Below are 21,639 nucleotides of genomic sequence, written 5' to 3' on the forward strand. Positions count from 1 at the left end.
ATTCTGCAGTTATAAAGGAGTGCGGCCTGCATGCATTGTGCCTTTGAAATCCACTTGCATGGTGTTCAAATGAATACAGTGCTCAGTGGAGCTCTTCCAGCTGACCACGCTGTCCCAGCACAGTCTGTCTTTATCAGGGCTGACAGGAGACAATATCATCATAATAAAAAGAGTTATTTACAATATTATAAGGAAACCCAGGGTCCACAGAAGACATCTAGACTCCCACAGGTGATATTTTTTTTGAGGCTACATACTGTCGCTATTTTTATATAGTCATGCTGCAGAACTGTCAAACCCAATAGTGAAAAAACCTTGAGCGTGGGAACCCTTATCACACCTCAAAACACAAGGAGAGAGGAGCCTTCCACAGAAAAGTCATTTGAAATGGTTTGTATGAGCAATCCAGATTCCTTTGACTTGAAAAGGGCAGCATAGGAAATGAAATGAGGTTGGGGAGCTGGGAAAGAGGCCGATTATACAATTTACAGTCCTTCTCCATCAGGATTTTGGGGGTGTTTCTCAAGGAGGAGGAGGAAGGAGGAGTGAGTCTCCATCAGGGGAGGCTTGGCCCCGGACAGTTTGTTGTTGTGACCGGAGCGTAAAGCCCACGTACACGCGTGTAAAAGCGGACTGTCCCGTAAACTATCAAATTCTCAGTGCTGACAACAAAAACACCGGATGTTTGATTAACTTTGCTTTCAAAACAAACAAGCAACATTTTAGTGCGAAAGGGAACAGTTTCGTTCTTGAGTGAAGGATTTATATCATCTTTACGTAAAATCTCTATCTTGGATATGTGTTGCCTATGCGTACATTGTAAAGGACTTTATATCAAAATATAGTATCCTGTATAAAAATGTACAATGACACATAATTTCTAATATATGCGTTTCTTGTAGATAATGTATTCCATCTAGCACAGTTAGATAATTTGTATTTTATTTTGGATGTCTTGAGCGGAAGTGCTGGTGTGCGTTAATCCGTGAATCTTGACATCGGTTGTCCTGGAGCGTTGAGCGCACACGTCCCCCTCTCCACAGTCTCACACTGCGGTAAGAGCGGGGAAGGCGGCAGCAGCAGCGGCAGCAGCAGCGGCAGCAGCAGCAGCAGCAGCAGCAGCACTCGGGGCACCCGGCAGACAGACAGGCAGGCAGGCAGGCGGAGTCCACTTGTCCATCCATTTGGCGAGTGCGCCTTCACCGACTTTCACCCACAAAAGGAAGGACTTTACGCGTAACCAACCCGAGAGGACGTACAACCAGACACACGCACACATACACAGAGAGAGAGTGAGAGAGTGAGAGAGGGAGAGGGAGAGGAGGAAGAACTTTTCGGCATTGCTCCGTCCGCCACATCTCCGTAACCTTGGAAGTGAGACCTGCTTATTGTGGGAGAAGATGGGACCGCTGCTGCTTCTCGTCGCCCTCTGCCTGAGCGCCGCTGTCCCGCAGCTTGTCAGAGGTAAGTGGGGAAAGTGATGTTGCGCGTCGTGGACGTTGTTAGAACCACATTTCAAACGGAACCCATCCATGTTTGTGTGATATTTTGCTGTAAACCAAACTGATTGATCGCTGGAGACTGAACTATTGCCAGATCGGCGTGGCCAGTCAGGATTTATTATCGTTAACTGCGCACAGACTTTACGGAATAACTAGGCTGGATGTTTTTGCGTAATGTGGTCACCAATATGTTCCACAGCTAGATGAGCTCTATTTGCCAACAGAACCTGCCCATTGTCCCCTAACGTCTCCACACGCTACACCCCCTTGCTAGTTAACTTGACGGGCTTACTCGGGTTTAAAGGACACTTGTTTGAATCGATTATACACTTAATACAATTTTCATCCGTGCGTAATTTCTCACCGTTGCGTTCGGAGCGCGGGTTTGGAGGCAGATGTATGCACAGCTTGAGTGTATCTCTGCGCCCTCTCACTGATTATTTTCAGAAATTTGCATCGCTACTCTACGATGATATCACATGATAAAGACAAGAAGGTTTACGTAGCGCCCCCCCCCCCCCCACACACACACCTGCTGTTGTTCCCTATGGAAGAATTCCAATTTTCAGGCTTTTAACAAAATGTATTTCTTCATTATGAAAGAAATAGAAAAATCGCTCCTTTGTGGGTTATACAGAGGCAGATGACATCACACAGAGACAGCCTGTGTTAAATGCAACCCAGTACCATGACAGACTATGATGACATCATGAGAAGGTCAATTGCGCATTGTAAGTGTAGAGTCTCACTCCAAACTGTCAGAGCGATGTATGTATTTGGGGAGAGCAGAGCTCCGTGTGTCCCTATGGAGCAGCATTCAGTCCCCCTTCCTCACACTCTCCTCTTTGCCCTTCCCGAGTGACAGGAATATTGAAGCTCTTATCCCTATGTGTAAATTGAACAGTACACATGGAAGTGGGTCATGCCATCCTTCCTGTCCCTCTTCATTTGGCAACATACTTGCCTCAGTAGTCACCCATGTCAGACGGGGCTCAGTCTGTACAGCAGCAGAGTGCCTTGAGCAGAGTTTGTAATGCTCCCTAAGCCTGGCAGCATCAACTCAACAGTCAGCTGTTACAAGACATAATACTCCCTGGTAGGCTGGCATAATGAATGCATAGGAGAGCAGGGACTCCTGCTGCTTGGGTCAACTCGTTTCAAGGCTCAGTGAGTTAAAAATACACCCTGAACTAGTACCTCAATTAATCACATCCCAGTTAAAAATTGTGGAAATGTAGCAGGACGGATTTGTCCATCTGTCTCAAAACAGAGAGCAGCTGTAAAGTCCAGAGCACGGGGAGAAGCTTGGTTGTAGAAGAGAATGAGTTGGGGGGATGCTGCTGTTGTCATAATGGTTAAATGAGCAGTTTCAGCAACAGCAATAGTTTATCTGTGTGTATCGTACTGAAAAGCATCTGGGTGAACGGAACTCTGAATCTCAGCATGCACAGTCACGGTAGAAAGAATGAAAGAACGAAAGAAAGAAAGAGAGAAAGAAAGAAAGAAAGAAAGAAAGAAAGAAAGAAAGAGTTTCTTGTTGCTCTAGGAAGCAGGTGGCTTTGAAAACAGTTCCTAACAAACACTCTATTGAGGATGTCGCAGGGAGGCTCTGTCCTCTGAAACAAATTGATGGGGTAGAAACGTTCACCTTCAGGTAAAACCAACTGCATTGTTCCAAGTCAGCGTGCAATACATCACTTCCTCGGGTTGGTTACTGGGCCTGACTCTCACCCATTGTTTGGGATCCTGGCTGTCCAGCTCGATGGACCACATGGCTGCACCCTCGGGCCTTTTTCCTTTTTTCCCCACAATGCTTTTGTGATCGTTTGTTTTGCATCTTCATTTTGGTTTGATAGCTGTGCATTTCCACAGCTACAGCCTTAATGTGCTTACAGCTAGAGAGCTAGTACAGTTGTTATTGGGGAGTAATGGAAATGTTCTTGCTGGGCAACAGGCATTGTCCATTAAACCATAGTATAGACAGTATATAACTATTTGCTAATATATAAATTGTATTCATTGAACCTGTACGAAGTAGTTTGTTTACTGGACTCTGCTGTATTTGTTGTAGTTGCTGAGAGTGCTTTTAGGTCTGTAGATCAGTTGCACAGCTTGCTCGCAGTCTGAAGATTTGTGGGCTTGAAACTTTGGGCAAAGCTGCTTACAGGAAGCTAATTCATCGATAGAAGGAATGACATCTGGTACGGTCCGATAAACAGCATATCTGGCTGCTGCATATTAATACTTTTGGGATAGCATGGTATAATTTATCACCTAAGAAGTAGTGTGCAGTCATTTACTTTAATTTATCTTGAATATTTGAGTCAACCATTTGACTAGAGTACATACAAACTTGATTATAGTTCCAATTAACCATTTGATGTATTCATGCTTCCAATCTAATGACATACATGTTGTCATATCCTATAATAGTTGAGCTTGTGCAACAGAGCTTGTGCAAGCAGTGGGATGCATAGTAATGCAAGATGCATTGCTTAAATGCACACAGATGATCGTGTTGGATCTGAAAACTCATTAGATTACTGTCTTCTGAAGGTTGTTGCCGATTTACAGGTGACTTTTAATAACACTGACTTGCAATCTGCCTCTGTGCTGCCCTTCATTTGGGTTTTAAATGGCACCGTCTTCAATCAGTGGAGAGAGGTCAGACCTCTGTCAGATCTCTTACCACGATATCCAAAGAAATCAAGAGATGCCATCGGTTAACAGTCCACAAATGAGGAAACATGGCCCACCAGAGCCTGACCAAAGGAATCACTCCACAAGGTAGTGGTGCTCTCCATTTGCACTGGAAGCATCTATTGCCGTTATTTCTGTCATGTTTGCAGTACTTGATTGTGCTATTCATTGGCAGTGAAAATGTTCCTTAATCCCATTAATATTTGAAGGGCAGTTCATTTGTCTCCTGCGCTGAGAATTTAATGGATATTGAGCTATTTGTCTTCGCTTTAGTCGAGCCTCTATTGTCCTGTCTACATTTCATGCTTGACTTATTTGGAGGGCATTTAACGGAGGGTTAGAAAGGTTAGAAGGACACACACCGAGGAAGTGCTTACCATAGAACTTTAATATGGCACGGATCTGGGTGTGATCGCAGCAAAATAAGTCGTGTTCCAAGCCAACACACTCCCATGAGTTTTTCAGCCAGAAAAAAAATCACTGTGTCACCGTGGTTTTGTTTTGTGTTTGTATAAAACCTTCCTCAGAATTGATTAATCAGCTCATCTATCTTGAGACTCTTACTCAAGAAAAATGTTGTCAGGGACATGCTGAATTTTGTCATTGTCATTTCTAGGTGATTCTCAATCCTGCTCCTCATGGCACTGCATATTTTCCATCTCTCTTTTCTCTACCTAGGTTGAATTTAGCTAAATCAAACATGCTAAGCCAATCCAGATCTGGGTCGAACCAATACTTGATCAAGTAAACACACTCCGTTTAGGTAATCGGTTGTGGTTAATGTGGGGAGAGATGGAAAACATGCAGGCCCACAAGGATCCGGAATGAGAGTCCAAAGCAATTTCAGGTTGATCGGCTCTTCATTTGTAGACATGACAGGGAAGAGGATCAGTGTTTCAATGCATTTCACACATTTACTTTTTGGCAGAACATAATTTATATTTTCAGCATAAATTTAGCCTGTTGTCCTTAATCCCTAAATAAATGTTTGATGTCATGTTTGTCAGGGTGAGGAAATATTCTGATATTTGCCAGCAGTTTGACTATGTCCATATTTGAAGTTATTTTTAACCTCATACAAAATACATGAATTATAATGATTATATAGAGACTTAGAAGAGCAATCAATAGAAACACTTATATACACATATACAAGGCCTCTCAGGCTTACTCACATTCAGTAGGTTGCTTGTATGCTGGTTAGACGTGCATTTTCCAAAGAAAGAAACAATTCAAGGTTTTGCAAGTACCGCAAATCTTTCAATATTTATATTTGTATTCTTATTTGAGTTTCATTGTTCTCTGTTTTCATTGTGAGTTTCTAAAGAGGCTTAACTTGTGAGTGTATGTGAAGGTGAAATCCTGATCAAGCCTTTTTAATACTGACATCAAAGTGAAACATGAAAAAGAGCAAGTGCTTCACTTCTGCAAATCTGTAAACTATGAACGGCTCATTCTTTCACAGTTTCTTTATTCATAAGGCCCCATGCTGGTATAAACAATCCCACTGGCTCATGATGAATGACTCAACCTTTGGATGCACCAACAGAGAATTTGCACAAATCCACAATGTGGCAAGAAATGGTGGCTAATGAAATGATGGGATATGTTATTTCAAATATATGTCAGATGTCAGATGTTGCATTTGGCTTTGTTGAATCCCCGAACAGAATTTCTTCATTTGCGTCTTCTAAAAGCAAAATTTACAGGATCAGACCAAACCAAATAGAACAATATAATACAATAACCAATCCAATTAAACTAAAAGTAGATACCACCGTTTTATGGTGAGAATTAATCGTTTGGACAAATTAGTTCCAAGTCGCAATGAGCAGTAAAGCACATATAGAAGTCATTTAAATTTAGTCATGAAGACGTTTTCCTAAACAAGCCTCTATAGTGCAACACTTTCTGTATTGATTCAACCACCAGTTTGGCTTCCACATCTCTAAATATGCATTTACTGATATCCTTTGCAGTTCAGAATATTGTCTATTTAGAGGCAATGCTCCACCTAAATTAGCAACCAAACTGTTAAGCAAGCATTTATGTTAGTTGTCCAATATTTGGACAAATGTTAAATCTGACAAATGTGGATATCATGTACACATCCTACACATGTTCTAATTGGAACTAATGGTATCTGTCATCACGAAGAAGAGTAACACTGGCTTCAGCAATGCAGTATTTGATGGAAGTCATCACTCAGCATTGTACTGTTTCTCACCTGCAAGAACTCAAGATGAACTATGAGCTCCCTATAGCTATACAATGAACAGCACATTTCCATACATTACATCAGCAAGGGGCCTGAGAAAATGGCCAAAAATATAACTATAATACATTTTTCCTATGGGCATATATCGTTTATCATGTGTGGTAAAAGAGAGCATAGTAATTACTTATCCGACTTAATGAGTTCCCAAACCAACACAACATAACCATTGTAGTTTTCATTCAATTAAAGAGTCAACAAAGCAATACCTAGCACTATCTTTTTCATATTGCCCATATTTTTCATTAGAGCAGTCTGCACTGTAATAAGCACTGCATGTTACATGAAATCCAATATTCACACAGACAAGAATAGAGGTTTATTTGTTTGCTCTGCTGTGCTTAGGTATGGATAAACCAGGTTGCCATACTGTTTGTAAATGACATCTGGAATAAGATTAGGGCTCATAAACTGAGACATAGTCTAGAGAAATGTAGATTGGCCATTATTGGCTCTGTGGGGTGCTGATTTACTGAATCTGCCTCATCTTCTTTTTGCATAATTCACCTGTCAGAAACCCATTAACTTTAACTTACAAACAGGCAGAGTTTCATGGAGAAAAGTGTAATGTCTATTACAGGTAGACAAGAAGGAAAATATCATATGTTGCTTGCGTGAATGGTAAGTTGTTTGTCATTTTGTTGGTCAGTACACAAATTGTGTACTTGAGTGAAAAAAGGTTATTTATGTTGCCCTTGCAATATTAATTCAAGTTACCCAGCTGTGTGCATGCATGCACCCTTGCGTGCATAATCCTAAATTGTGTCTCATTAGTCATTGTATATCAGAATGTCCCCCTCAGGTTATTTCCCTGCATTGTTTTCTTACTGATGTCCTATTATTTCAATCATATCTCTCAGATAAGGTGCTCTAGTGCCCTGATCTCTGTAGACAAAACCTTGCCAGACACGTTCTGACACATATGTAAATGCTCTGTTGTGATGTTTGTTGTTGCCAGGTAATCAGCCAACCTAAATGTGTGATTTAGACAATAACTTCTGCTTTATATAGAATATTATCAAAGTAACGAGTAACAACAGCTATAAAAGGAGTCCGAAGTGGGATATTTTAGTCTGAAATGTAGTGAAGTGAAAGTAAAAAGTATCCGAAAATGGAAACACTTGAGTAAAGTACAGATACTCGACAAACGTACTTTGTTACTGCCCACCACTGCATATACGACACCTGTCTCCACAGATTGAGAACTATTATTGAAATAGCAAATAAAACAGCATATGTCAAAATCAGTCTGGTATTGTTTTGTGTCGGTGGTAAACAAAGAAAGGCTCATAATCTGCTCTCTGCATGCTGGCTACTTTCAATAGACGTTTCAACAACTGAGGGTGCCACTTACACAGCCTAAGAACTAAACAGCTGTGGGCAGTGCCAGTTTGAAAGCCCATAAGTTAAAACCTGCAGTTTACACCAACACTTATCAAAAACATGTAATTATTGTAAAAATGAGTCCGTGTTTCACATTTCTAAATCATTTCTTTGCACCTGGCTGCACATACCAGAGGTGAGTCAGCCTGTTTAGAGCTTTCTGTGTGTGTGTGTGTGTGTGTGTGTGTGTGTGTGTGTGTGTGTGTGTGTGTGTGTGTGTGTGTGTGTGTGTGTGTGTGTGTGAAGGGGGGAGCTGGGAGGCAGGGTGGGTCTTCATTGGGTCCCTTATGTCAGTATATCAGTGTTGGCCATAAGCCCACTTCCGCACACCTGATCAATAGGTGGAATACATAACTTTGGATGAAAAGTGGCGCTGCGGCAGCATGTAAATGTGGCGACTTATGAGGAGTTTCAGCTGGTTGAAGAACTTTATTGTAAGGCCAAACCTTCATGAAGGTGCGATTAAAAAAGAAAGTGTCTTTTTCTCAGAGATTAAAGCTGACAGGTGGATGATTTATGGACTGTTGAGTGTTTGGCTGTTTTATCCCAGAAAATCCTTGACACATTTCCACAATGTTATATCAGCTCTTGAAGGTCCATAGCGTTCGAGAGTCAAGAACTCTTTTATTTAGTTTAGCGAGTGAGCAGGGCAGGTGCTAGTAATCTTTCCGTAGCTCAAAGAGTAGTAGTCTGTTTTATAGCACTGTCATGTTGTCATGTAGCATTGTCAAGCTCATGTTAATTTAATGTGATGGGAGAATGGAGGGATGAATTCAAAACCAAAGCCGGTATATATTGACATATTGGACAAGAGCGGATTGCTGTTGTCTTAGTGGTGTTGTAGAGTGAAGTTAAGCCTATCTTAGTCAAAATAGGATTGAGGGGCTAAGATGATGAGCTTTGCTTTGGTCTGAAAGTCTGTCCACAGGGCTCTGAAACACCACTACATTTTAATTAAGGCCAGACAGCTTATTTAAGATTCAAGTTCTTACTCCCAAAAAGCTGATTTGGGCTACTTATTCACATTCTGCAGACATCTTCACATCGTAGACTTCCATTTAAAAGTTTCTGAGGGCTAGAGAGTTACGCTTTAACGGTTAAGGCTAAATAACAAAGAAACAGAAGCATTAGCGTCTGAATAGATTTCATCAGTCGGGTACATTAGCCATAACCAATACTTTTTTGGCTCATCTCCCCTTCTCTCGTCTATTTTTCCTAATGTTGTCTGAAGTGTATTAGGTGTAACCTCATTTTAGGTTTCGTGTGCAGCCTACATGGAACTGTATAGAGAGTATCAAAGTACTGTATCCCTTCTTTCTATTTTTACCTCAGCCAAAGAAGTTGTATATATATATATGTGTCATCTGCGTCTGGGGGTTGATTGTTGCAGATGTGGATCCTGGGGTGGATGAAGGATTTGTTTGACTTAAAATTGCAAAATGTGTCGGCCTGCGCACAACTGTGTGGGTTTTGTGTGTTCCAAGCTCGGCGAAGTAACCCAGAAATGTCATCATGCAAATTCTAAGCGAGGATCTTAATGTCATTTTTTGTACAGCGCGGTTGTACAATCACACGCCACTCATATGCCAATAAACAGAACATAAAATCCCTTTGCTTATCATGTCAACCAGCCTGCTCTTTAAACTAAAGGGTGTTAAATTGCAGTTTTTTCTGTCAGTAAGTTATTGAGAAAATGGAGTGTTTACGTTCCTACATATGCCAAATTTCATCTGAAAGCCTGCTCTTCAACTACAGAGACAACATTCAGATTGCCACCTCCTTCTCAGAATGTTTTTTTGGGGGGTGATGTCATAACCATTCACTATCCATTGAGAATTGAAGTGCAAATTGTCTAAGTGCATCATGACCAATCCAGATGTTTCTGATTACCCTCGGGGTGTCTAGTAGCATACTGAAGAGAACAAGAGAGAGAGTGTGAAGGAGCGAGAGGGACCAATACAGAGTTGAAGGGCAAGATGAAAATCCCTTTTAATGTGAAGTTCAATGAAGAGTGATCGCTCACCTTCAAACCTTAAACTAAAGCCCATTAAGAAAGTGAATAAAAGGCTCTCGGTCTCCTTTGTGTAATCACAGGCACGTGTCACTCATAAAACGGCCAAGGGCTGTTAGCAAGCTGCATTACCCAATTGCAGTGTGTATATGAGGCACAATATAAAACTAATGATTCATTTCAAATAAATTCCTCATTTGAATCACAGGCAGCCCGATCGACCACAATTGTTATCCCAATACTTGTTTAATGGTTTAGTGGTTCCGATCCACTAAGTTAATAATGTGACACACACGAGGTGCCGTTAAAAAGGAGCATTGAGAGACGAGTGACAGAAACCAGGGTGACAGGTGGCAGGGGGATCTTATTATGCAAATGAGCATCAGCGTTAAAGGCCACTGTTCACATGTGTTTTGCTGTGAAGCCTCTTTTGATTTAGTGCAGTCACACAATGGAAGAAGAGGTGATTGTTGCTGTGGTCACGTCCTTTGTTGCGTAGATTACAGTCTGCCCTTGTCTGTTTACAATAAAAAGATTTGAGTGGAGGAATGTTTAAGAGCTTGCAGAGCAGCCCTCTGATTTACACATTTATCAACATTTCATTCAACTGGTTTCGGCCTTTCCCCAGCAATTTCACACTTGACTGGCACCCACAAGTGACATCAGACACACAGGTCACGAAATACAGCCGCCCCCCAGAGAGATGTTGGTTCCTAATTCACAAGATCCCTTCGAGGACCTGGCCCATGAAGGTGTGCGAGTCAGAGGGCCCTGAAGGCGACACTGAGCCTCAACCTCCTCGTCTCACACGGACCAAAACTAATAGTGCCTTCAAGTGCTCCTTGTCAAGCCGTAAAGTAAAAATGGAACTCTGTATTTACTGCCATGTAGTCGACAGGTAGGGTCTGACAAAGTGGTTAAATAGGGCAAATTCTATAATACCAAAGGTTGACGTTTAGCTTCACAATGCAATCAATGATTACCTGAGCACAAATGCGATTCTTTCACTTTACATGACAAAGTCACCCTTTAACAGTATAACAGGGTAAAATTAATTGTGGTTTACCCTCGGCTGCAAAGCAAATCCAGGTTAAAAACTCTACATTTTGGTAAAAGAGGACTACATATAGGCTTTGAAATGGGTCATAGAAATGGGGACCGTTAAAGATCTGGCCCATGAATTTCGACACTGCTTTGTTGGCACACAATGACGTGGTTGTTGCCATTGAAAGCACGTGATACACCCCCATAGAAGTATAAATAATAATATAACAATAGAAATTATGTTGTCAGTGGCTCCTGACCTTTCCCTCGAGGGGACCCATCCATCTAATTCTCTATCAGATTATCAGGTTCACAGGCTGGAGTTGTACCCTCACCCGCCATTAAACTCTGTCCTCACACCTGAATCATCTATTTGTTCTGTACTGTCCTCTGTTCCTCCCTCTCTGTGTCTGGACACAGTGGAGTAAATTCATCTCAGGCTGTGACAAATACTGTTGTTGTATATATTATAATAATATCAGTGATCTGACATTTCCTGCTTCAAAAATAGATAAACACAAATTGTAGACACTCAAAAGAAATTGTCTACTGGATGTATGAGGCATATAGAATTACATCCAGCAGATGTGTGGTCAAGGTTTATCATTGAGGGTGGTATATTATTGTCAAGCGGTTGTTGGTCAGGGTAGGGAAGGGCTGGGTCACATCTCTGCTAATGCATTGTAAATGAAGACATCTAATTAGCACGTTTTACTATAATTTGTGATTAATGTGTGAAATTGTATTGCAGGGTCGTGAGGGAAATAAAACTAATGTATATGCAATTCACTACACTGTGTGAAGGCAGGTTTAGTCACTCGCATGCTTGGCCTGTTGTTAAGCCAGAGGCTTAAATATTCATTCATTAAATAATGACCCTGCAGTGGAGTGTTAAGAGATTTCCACACAACACACTGCAGATTATTTAAAAGCATACAGATTGATTTAATTGTATAATGTTAGTGTCTCACCCTATTGACCCATTTCCCACTGCAAAAGCTCCCTTACAAGATGACACACTTTGGCCTGAGAACATCTTTGGCCAAGCTTTGATATACTTCCTACTTATGATTTTACAAACAAACAAAGAAATTATATATGATTTTATTAAAAAAAAATTAAAAAGCTCACATGAAATTACATTGTTGTCCAACTTAATTGAAAAGATTCACTGTTATCTGTATTTTTCTTCTTCCAGGTGGTTTGACAGTATGTTTTCTCTGTTATTCAGCACTATTTGAGGTATATGAAATATTTAACAGTGTGATCTCACTAACCTGCCTCAGCTGTTGTAGATGGGTGCACGCCACTGCACGCAGGCATTGTACAGAAGCACAGGATGAACTCTTCATTTGTCAATCTTAATCTTAGAGTGAAGCTGGGTTGAATTAGCATCTGACAAATTTCAAATTGAAGAGCGATCAACACATGCAGAAAGCATCTCTCTCTCGCTCTCTCTCTCTCTCTCTCTCTCTCTCTCACACACACACACACACTTTGATGCATTTTGTATGCAACGTGTGTTGTTCTTCCCGTGTTTGTTTGTGGCACATATGCTTTAGATGATGCACATCTGTTTGTTTATGTGTGTGTCAAATGCAAATGTGTTTTTCTCCACGCTGCATTCTAAGCTACTGCTGCATTTCCAATGAATGTGTGAAGAGTGTGATGTGTAATGATATCACATGACTACCACATCTCAAACGTTCAGTCCTAAACTTGATGTTTTTCTTTGAAGCACTTTAATTTCTGCATTGTTTATATGACTTGAAAACCAACTTATGTGATGAAAGATTCACCCATACAGGAATTGGATCTTTTTTTTCTCTTTGCTTTATTTATTTCAGATTGTAGACTTGGTGTGAAAATGCTCCAAGTCTGCCTTGAAAAAAAAGGGGAAGATTAAAATGTCATTGATTGTTTGTGTATGTGCACCAAATGTATATCCTAGTATTAACCTAACGCCTAACAGATTGAGCCCTGTGGAGATTGGAGACCCATGATTGGCTGAGCCATCACCAAACGGACCCCTGCATCACTGAACAGGGGGGGTGACGGGGTGAGCCACAGCCTCCGTTACCTGGCAAAGGCTTGTGATTGACTGAGTGAGATGGACTGATAATAATCATAGAGATAACTTTGTAAAAACTGCTGAACAATTTTGTGATTGGCAGGTGTCTGTAGCTAGAATCATAGCGGCCCCCTCACAAGATCAAAACTATACAGAATAATGATGAAGAATAGGAGAACAATGCTGTGATTGCTGGTTAGCACCGACTGTGAGCAGAGAGTCGAGTAGAAGAGACACAGAACAATCACTGAAAAATAGCAGCCGTTTCACATTTTGATGTTCAGGAAGAATCCATTTCTGTGCACCCTCACTGATGAAGCTGCTGTGCGGTTATACAGAAGCTTTCCGTCAAACTGAGGTTGTTTTATTAATAGGAGTCTAGTCCAGAAAATTCACTATTTATTGGTCAGCTGGGTAAATACATTCTGTTCCGTTTGTCACCAGCCTGCCCTTTCAGTACACACAATGCAGAGCCTCAGCCAGCAGTTGTGAAGGATGAGGGGAACCAGAATCTGTGTATATTTTGTAACTACTTCATCATGTACTTCTTACACGAGCAGTCAAATCAACTTCCTGGTAGTGTTTTGCAGTTTAAACTGCCTGTGTGACCTGAAAGAGAGCCCATATAAATATAGGATTTAAAACGTTTGCTGATGATTTAATGCCTTTCCCCCCGGCATAAGTATATTTCATAACAAAAACAGATCCCTCAAATGGTTTTATCAACTATTAATAAAAATCATATACATACAAACAATACAACAGCGATAACACATGATATGCATAACCTACAGCCTATAAAGCAGTAATATAATGTAGTTGTTTTGAATATCTGCACACCAATATGTTAAATAACGTGATAAACTTAAATCCGGCAATGTTATTACTAATAGTACTAATATTCTAACAATATTAACACTACAGATTGCAAGTTCAGTTATTCACAAAATTGAAAGACCCCAATTAAAAGCACCCATCATCCATTCTCCAAACCAAATGATCCTGTTCATGAGCTGATCCCAGTGGTCATTGCGTGACATGCAGGATGCACCCTGGACAGGATGCACCCTGGACAGGATGCACCCTGGACAGGATGCCGGTCCATCACAAGGCTGAGATGTCTAACTGTATTGACCATGCAGACACAGGGGACAACATGCAGAGAGGTGAAGCTGAAGCGGTGCAACTTCATTATCTAGGCTTCTGGTCGCGCTAAAGCTGTGATGGAGCATATTGCGCTTTAATGGATATACTGCCACAATATTAAACACATTGCCCATTCAGCAGACATTTTATTACCATGATCACAAAACACATGTAACATTATGTGTAGCAGTGGCATGTTTACCGCCACACTGCTGCTGATAAGAAAGTGTAATATAGTGAGTGCAGATGCCTCTGCATCATCATTTCTCCTTGAAATATTCAATTTAAGGCATTTCTCATATTTATTTTATTAATACATGGCTATTTGAAGCTCTCTCTGCCTTTGTCTGTGTCTTTTACACACACAAATACACACTCAGCCAAGAAAAGCCTGAATATTTGGAACTTGCTGCACACTGAATTCTGAATCAGTGTTACTCTGTGTCAGACTGCATTTGCATGGCATAATTTCCTCTTGCATCCAAAATGTCACATGGAAAAAACAGTGTGATTACAAGAGAGCTAATGAGGTAAACATTTAACGCAGAGGGTCACAGAAATGCCTTCATGTCCTGTTGAATATGCATTAATCCTCTGAATTAATAGCACGCTTTTCAAGGAAAAATCATTTCCCCCCCCCTTTGCATATTTTCCCCTCCTCTGTTAAACTGCAGTGGCACTTCCTATCACAGTCACCTTCTTCTGCAGCAGTTAGAGTGATGATTCAAATCAGACGTGAGCTCTCACTTCTTCATAAATGTTTGATGAATCTTTTAGGTTACATCACGGGATGTGGGAGATCTTGTCTGGAAAAAGAGGTACAAAAGATGGGAGGTGTCCAAGTTTGTAATGAGGCTAGCAAAGCTCTCCTGGCTCATGTACAAACTAGGGCATCTGTAATGAGCATGCAGAGAGACGGTGGGTGGAGGCAGAGAAACGAGAGAGAGATAAATGTTGCACACCCGGACAGAGCCGCGAGCTGAAGCATCAGCTGTCCAGCGGATGTTAAGATGAAGATGTTGTCGCACCTATCGTTCAAAAGGAGGCGCTGAGTGAATGTGATCATTAACATTCTAGCTTTAGCAGGGTACATGCTGAAGATACTCACAGCAACACTGAAAAGCAATGTCCATGCAGTGTTTGTACTGCAATAAACCAACTTAAAGAAATGTCTGGACATTATTCAAGTTTTTAACTGCATGGAATGAGAGATTAACAACACATTTCTACTGATTCAGTTATCCTTTTAATGTCCAGTTGGCAGTAATGGCAGTAATTTTCCATTTTCTTCGTGTAGTTCATATTAATTTAGATGAGAGTTCTCACCCAAAGGCTCAATTTTGAAGCGTCTTGCTTGGTCAGGTTTGTAATTCACTTGTTTGGACCAAAACAAAAACTGCAAATTCTGTTATTTTCTCTGGTCTCATCTCATTATCTTTCTCTAAATCACGATGTGTTATATAATATGATATTGCTTACAAGAGCTAATGTTAAAGCCACAAATTGAATGTCTCGTTATGTCTAAATATATACGATGTAACATAATGTCTTTTCCTGATGACTGGTTGCTAACATGCTTCTGTTTATGTCTTAATTAGGGCTGTGGATGATTCATATCCTTCGTCAACTTTGGTATTTCAGCCGTGTGTTGTTAGCTTCTAAGGCAAACATAGCCGTGTATGTCAGCAAGGTAATTATCGTTATGAATCATTCTTTAAAGTAAAGCTCTGGAGAAAGTGGGGAAACACAATTGTAGCTGGTACTGCACATAACCCCCATAACATAAACTAAATCACATAATAAAAGGCGGGCTCAGTGTGGGCAGGGGTCGGTTAACGTATGGCTCATCTGTATGTTGTGGTCAGAGACAGAGTAGTTGGATAATATCACAAGCCGCATCAAATTATGTTATACATCTACAATCACCCAAAGCGGAAGCACACATTATGTCTTCATCACAGAAAACCCAGGAAAAATGGAGGTCATTGATGCATGGGTCAGCCAGCAAAGGAAGTAGCAACAATAAATTACAGAGGTTGACCTCTACAAATCCTGGTCATAGTTTCAGAAAGTCAGAGTCAGTCTAGTCTTTAGTGTGTCCTCCATGACCGTGGTCTGCGAAGTCTTCCACCATTGTGGAGGAGTTGGTACTGTGGTCCCTGTCCACAGCCTGTCTGCAGCCGTGGAATTTAATAGCTGAGTGTGAGGCAGGAGTGACACATCCACATCCACATATTCGATTCTTGATAGCAGTCTAGAATGTGATGATGGCTGAACAACTCTGGCGGCTCGGGCGTTCCGCTAAACTGTCACACAAGCCTGACACAATGTGGATATGTGACTGCTTAGTCAACCGTTTCTGCTCTCTACATGGGAAGACTAAGGTTTACAGACAGACAAATGGTGTTTGCTATCATTTGGTTCAGCAGTTTCATGACAACACAGATCTGATATCCACTTCTGGTTACAGGGAGAACACATTCTTTCAAATAATTTCAAGGCTACTATAGAAAAGCTTATCCACATTTTGTGCATTCCACCATACCTATTGATAAAAAAAAAACAGATCTAAAATCCTCACATACTTCATGCATGTTTTGATACTACAGTGAATCCATGGATCATATAGGACATGGGTTTCAGATTCCCCCTCAGGAAAGCCTCGTTCTTTGGTCCCAGGTTGCTGTAAAATCCCGTGAACCCTCCGGGCCCTGAGCTGAGTGCATTATAGCTGCCCCTGACCCATGATAAGGAGAGGTATCGATCTTATCCTCAGACCGAAGCCCCCCGTGGCCCCTCTTCAGGGCTCAGACTTGGCTGAGGCAGGATGCACTGTAATGAGAGCAATAGAGGGCAGAATGGGGGACCAGCTTAGTCCTAACAAGGCGAGAGACCTTTTTGCCAAAGACAAGAAAAAAGCAGGCTTTTTTTTTGTTTTTATTTAACCCACTATTTCAGTTTCCCTGCTCCTCTTTCTTTTCTCACACAATGTGAGTCCAAACAGTGTGTCACCAGGATGGTTTCTTTTAGAATCCACAACTCCTGCGGCTGTGCATCTACACCACAGTCTGTCTGTGATTTTGGGTTAGCCGGAGAAGCGAAGGAGGTGGTCTTCAATGATTGGAGGCTTTCCTTAGGAGAGAGTGGTTAGAGCTTCCCCAAACCCAAGAGGGTGGGATACCTCAGGCTGGGGGAAAAAGACCTCCAGTCCTTTGAATGCTGTGAATGGAGACTGAGGCTTTTGAAGCAACCAAAATTGTTTTCTGACAAGGACCCTGAAGAGAGGGATTTGTGTTTGCAAACCTTTGAGGTGATGATGAAGTTGGTTAAAGCCACTAACCTTGCGGTGACCAAAGCTCCACCACACCATGCTGATTATGGCTGTTGACTCTGTGCCATAACTGCAGCAGTTTTCTGACTCAGGCTTGCCCACAGCTTACATCATAGAGAATTACACTGCGGTTGAAGCAGTAATAGAGTTGAAACAGAGATTTGCTTCATACCTAGATGAAAAATATGAACTCTTCAAATCGGGAGAAAAAGCTCGTACATGTTTTCAACTCGTTGTGTCAGTTCAACGCTGATCTGTTTGAAATCACAAAATCCCTGCTCGTACCACAGTAAACACTTCGACCCAGTCCATCTGAACCTCAGCAGCCGCAGAAATCTATAATGTAGTGAGGGGTCGGGGAGGCGTGGGGGGGTCAGGGAGGTTATTCAATTGCTACTGCCTGTAGCAATTGAATAACTTCACAGCAGTCGCATCTTGAAACTATCCCTGCATGGACAAATTAGGCCATTGCTGTAGCTGGCGCTCATCTTCAACCATTTCTCAGTTACAATCACAGATTCAGTATATTTCATAACGATTTGAATCTTTACCCTGTCGTGCCATGTTTGAAAATATAGCTGAGAGTCATTATCTGAGGTTTAACAGCCACATTTTAATGTGAATCACAATCAACAATATGCAGTATTTGTTTACAACATTTGTACTGTAATATACATTTTAGTTTATACCACCCAGTTGTTATAGAGACTATTCCTTTCAGATCATTGTTTTGAATTTGTATGCTCTTTACTTTGCTGTTTAGTTTTCGGTGGATATTGAACATTTCTGCCCCCCCCCCACCTCTCTCTCTCTCTCGCTCTCTTTTATTTCTTTCACCTCCCAGAGGCCAAAGCAAGCTTACTCCCTCCAGCTATTACATCCAATTAGGATGAGTGAGAGTTCCTCCCCTCCTCCTTTTCCACACCAACAATGTGAAATATACTGTAGTGGGATGATTCAGGCTTTTCCCTTCTGTTCTTTGATGTGAACAAATTACGCTTCACATGCACACTTGGCAGGGACACAAAGATCCAGTTAACTCTTTCAAGTTTTGATTCTTTGTCTTTTGGGAAACAACAAGACACACAATGTGAGCAGAGATCATTCGATGTGGACGAATGCCTTGTTTGATTTCAGGAATTCTCTTTCTGACACTGAAATAACAAGCTGGATTTAGTTTTGGGTGGAATAGAAAACATTTTCATACTGTACAAGACTACAGTCGTCACAGGCAATGCACCCAGGATCTCTCCTCAGGGCACATGCGTTTCTGTGAGACTTTTTGATTTTATCAACTGCAAATAGGGTGTTTATGCACAGCACAGGTGATTTGCATCTAAGAGTGGAACATTTACTGTTAAATCCACATCAATATCATGACACAGCAGATAGATAATTGATTGTATTGTTGGATTGCCTATACATGATTGATGACAATTTTCTGCTTTTGTGCATGTATGTATAATAAGAGTATTTTAGATAACTCCCCTAACAGTTCTTTTTTACTTCACCTATAGACTATTTTTACTCTGCAGCTATTTGTCTGAGCACTCACAATGAAAAGTAAGTGCATATAAGCTGTGCTCTTACAAAGCCACAAGTCAATGCGACAGCGAGTTTTAAAGGACTGGACTGAAAATGGACTGAAAATAAGTTACTGTATTTTATCACTGATGTTAAGTACCGTCATGTAGGTGTCAAGTAGTGAAATGAGAACCAAATCCTGAAAAACAGATGGAAGCTGTGGTAGGTGTTTGCATTATGTGAATCTAAAATCCGTGACAGCTGCTGTCTGTGCCACAAATTATGAAACTGGGGCATTTTTTGGACTAACAGCTTGGTATTGGTAACATACCGCATGTGCTTGCAGATACTGAAGTGTCTTTTTTTATTTTATCGAAAAGAACAGTTCAACCAATAATCCGCATTTTTTAGTATATCAGCCGAACGTGAACTGAGCTGTGTTTTCCACGGAAAAAGAGTTAACCTTTAGATTTCCACCTCAGATAATTGAGGTAAACACGGTTTAGACATCCAAAAGGGGGCATAAGAATTACCATGAAAATGCAGGAAGCAGCTTGTACAGCATAATGGGGTCAATGTGCACTGTAGCACTCTGAGAGCTTACATGCTTTTGTTTAGTGGTTGCACACATCATCAGAGGAATATGATAGTGACAAGAATAATAAGAATGGCTCTTCATTTTGGGACGAACTGTTCCTTTAAGCCATCTGGACCACGAAGGCCTGGCTCATTTGCTTCTCCTGCTCTGTCTTCTTCCCGTCCCCTTTCGTCTTCCCTCACTCCCTCCTCCATTTTAATCCCCATTGTCTTTGTGCTTTCAATCCCTCTTTGCATTCATCTCAATACATAGTTTAAATAAATACAACATCCTCATGAAAGTACCCACCCCCTTTCCCCGCCTTTATCCGTCCTGTATATGGCTAGCTCTACAATTTACGTTTCAATTTCACGTGCCGCCTCAAAATCCAGAGATTGTGGAACCAGAGAGGCTGTGGTATTGATCTCACCACATGTTCATAGTAATGCAAGAACTGTGACTTTAGAGGAGACAAAGGGAACAGCCCGACTCGCTTTTGCAAATTGAAGCAGCTTTTTGCTTGAAGTCTTTTTGGAATAGGGGCCATCATCGTCTGCATACATTGATGTGGCCTCAAGAACGTCTTTTTAAGATTCCACTTACAGCACTTAATGGTGTAATAGCTACAGGAGCAAATTTAGCTTCTTTGTTCCTTTAATTCTCAGGGGAAGGTCTGTAACCTGGCAGATTCAAACCCCCACACTTATCAGGCTGTGGTAGAAAGTCATGATGCACGGATTGTTCACCATTGCTCTATCATGTGGATAGTGTGTGTTTCTTGTTAGTGTCCCTCACAAGATCCCTGCCTGTTGTGTTCCTTATGAGTGGCTCTGCATGCTGTTTTCTTAGGAGACATGTGATGCTTTTCCCCCTCTTTCTGTAAACCATGTTCTTCTTTCTGCTCTTTCAGGAAATACCAGTGCGTGTTAGAATGATCTTGATATGATACATACTGTATAATGCAATAGTATTCTCAACCCAGCAACATCACAGAGCAAATACAAGATGCTAAATTATGTCTTAGGAGCAGCGTCTCTCAGCTGAAACAGAACACTTGCTGCACTGCCATGCATATCAACAACATCGCCAAAGCATCTGGTAGCTTCTCATTAAAAAAGAGCGTCGACCATCATTCCGTTAGAAATCATCTCTGGAAGAGCAGCAATAATTCAACTCCTTTGCTATCATTAAATGCAGCCAATCGTGTTGACTTGTAGATCTGCTGCATTAGGAATTTAAAAGAAGTGTGTGCATAGCCTTGCTTTATGGTGAATGCATTGTATGGAAATTTTGTCAATTTTCGGCCTCTGTATTCTTGTGCTAACCTCCTATAGGGCCACACAATCAATACTGACCATGGCACTATTGAGGACATATATTATTTGCTGACACAAGGTTTTGCACACTGACACTTGAGAGCAGACTTTAAAAACATATTGATTGTGTGTCTAAAACACTGTAAAAATCGGGCATTGGATACGTCTGTGCTCCGTATTGACCAAGTTACAAAAAAGATAGCAATTTGACGCTCTGTCTGACTGATCATCCTCTCGCCGAGCCGTCTCATACAGTATACACTCCGTGATGATATGGATTTTAAATTGTTTTATGGTTCATTTTATTTTTCCCTGCCACGGTTGTCTAAACAAACTAAACCTAAGATCACTGCTTTGTTTTGTGGCAGAGCAATATTTTAAACTCTCCACATTGCAGTATCAGAGAACTTGCATGTACAGTGGAGAGATGCATCTGTGCTTGACACTGATCATACTTTCATGTGTCATTACATGATTTCAAAAGGGTGAAACAGCATTTAGATCGAAGCCAGATGGGAAAATTCGGACCACATGTCAACAACAAAGAGCCCCTCATTAGTGGACTTCGTTCTGCAGCTCTGCTTTGCTGACAAACCGGTGAAATGAGGATGGAGAGTGGAGGCCTTTTTTTTCCAGAGAGATATTATTTACAGTTTTATTTGATATAAAGAGCCATACTACTGCACTCCCTTGTCATTAATTGGAAGAACATTAACAATGGCACCCTAATTATGGCTGGAATTGTATGTGTGAGTCATC

At 41.2% G+C, this 21,639-nt stretch overlaps 1 protein-coding gene across 2 annotated transcripts in view; it reads left to right on the top strand.

Annotated features, from left to right (window-relative positions):
- Window positions 1–1,088: 1,088 nt before the first annotated feature.
- edil3a (EGF-like repeats and discoidin I-like domains 3a) overlaps window positions 1,089–21,639 on the top strand; it is a 99,107-nt gene continuing 78,556 nt past the window's right edge. For both annotated transcript variants that reach the window (XM_076159906.1, XM_076159905.1), the window contains exon 1: window positions 1,089–1,464. In XM_076159906.1, the coding sequence (XP_076016021.1) occupies window positions 1,401–1,464 (64 nt within the window). In that variant the 5' untranslated portion in view covers window positions 1,089–1,400. The remainder of the gene's footprint in view (window positions 1,465–21,639) is intronic.

Source organism: Genypterus blacodes, unplaced genomic scaffold, assembly GCF_046128005.1.
Source record: "Genypterus blacodes isolate CSIRO-AG114 ecotype Tasmania unplaced genomic scaffold, CSIRO-AGI_Gbla_v1 ptg000099l_1, whole genome shotgun sequence".
Taxonomy (NCBI): Eukaryota; Metazoa; Chordata; class Actinopteri; order Ophidiiformes; family Ophidiidae; genus Genypterus; species Genypterus blacodes.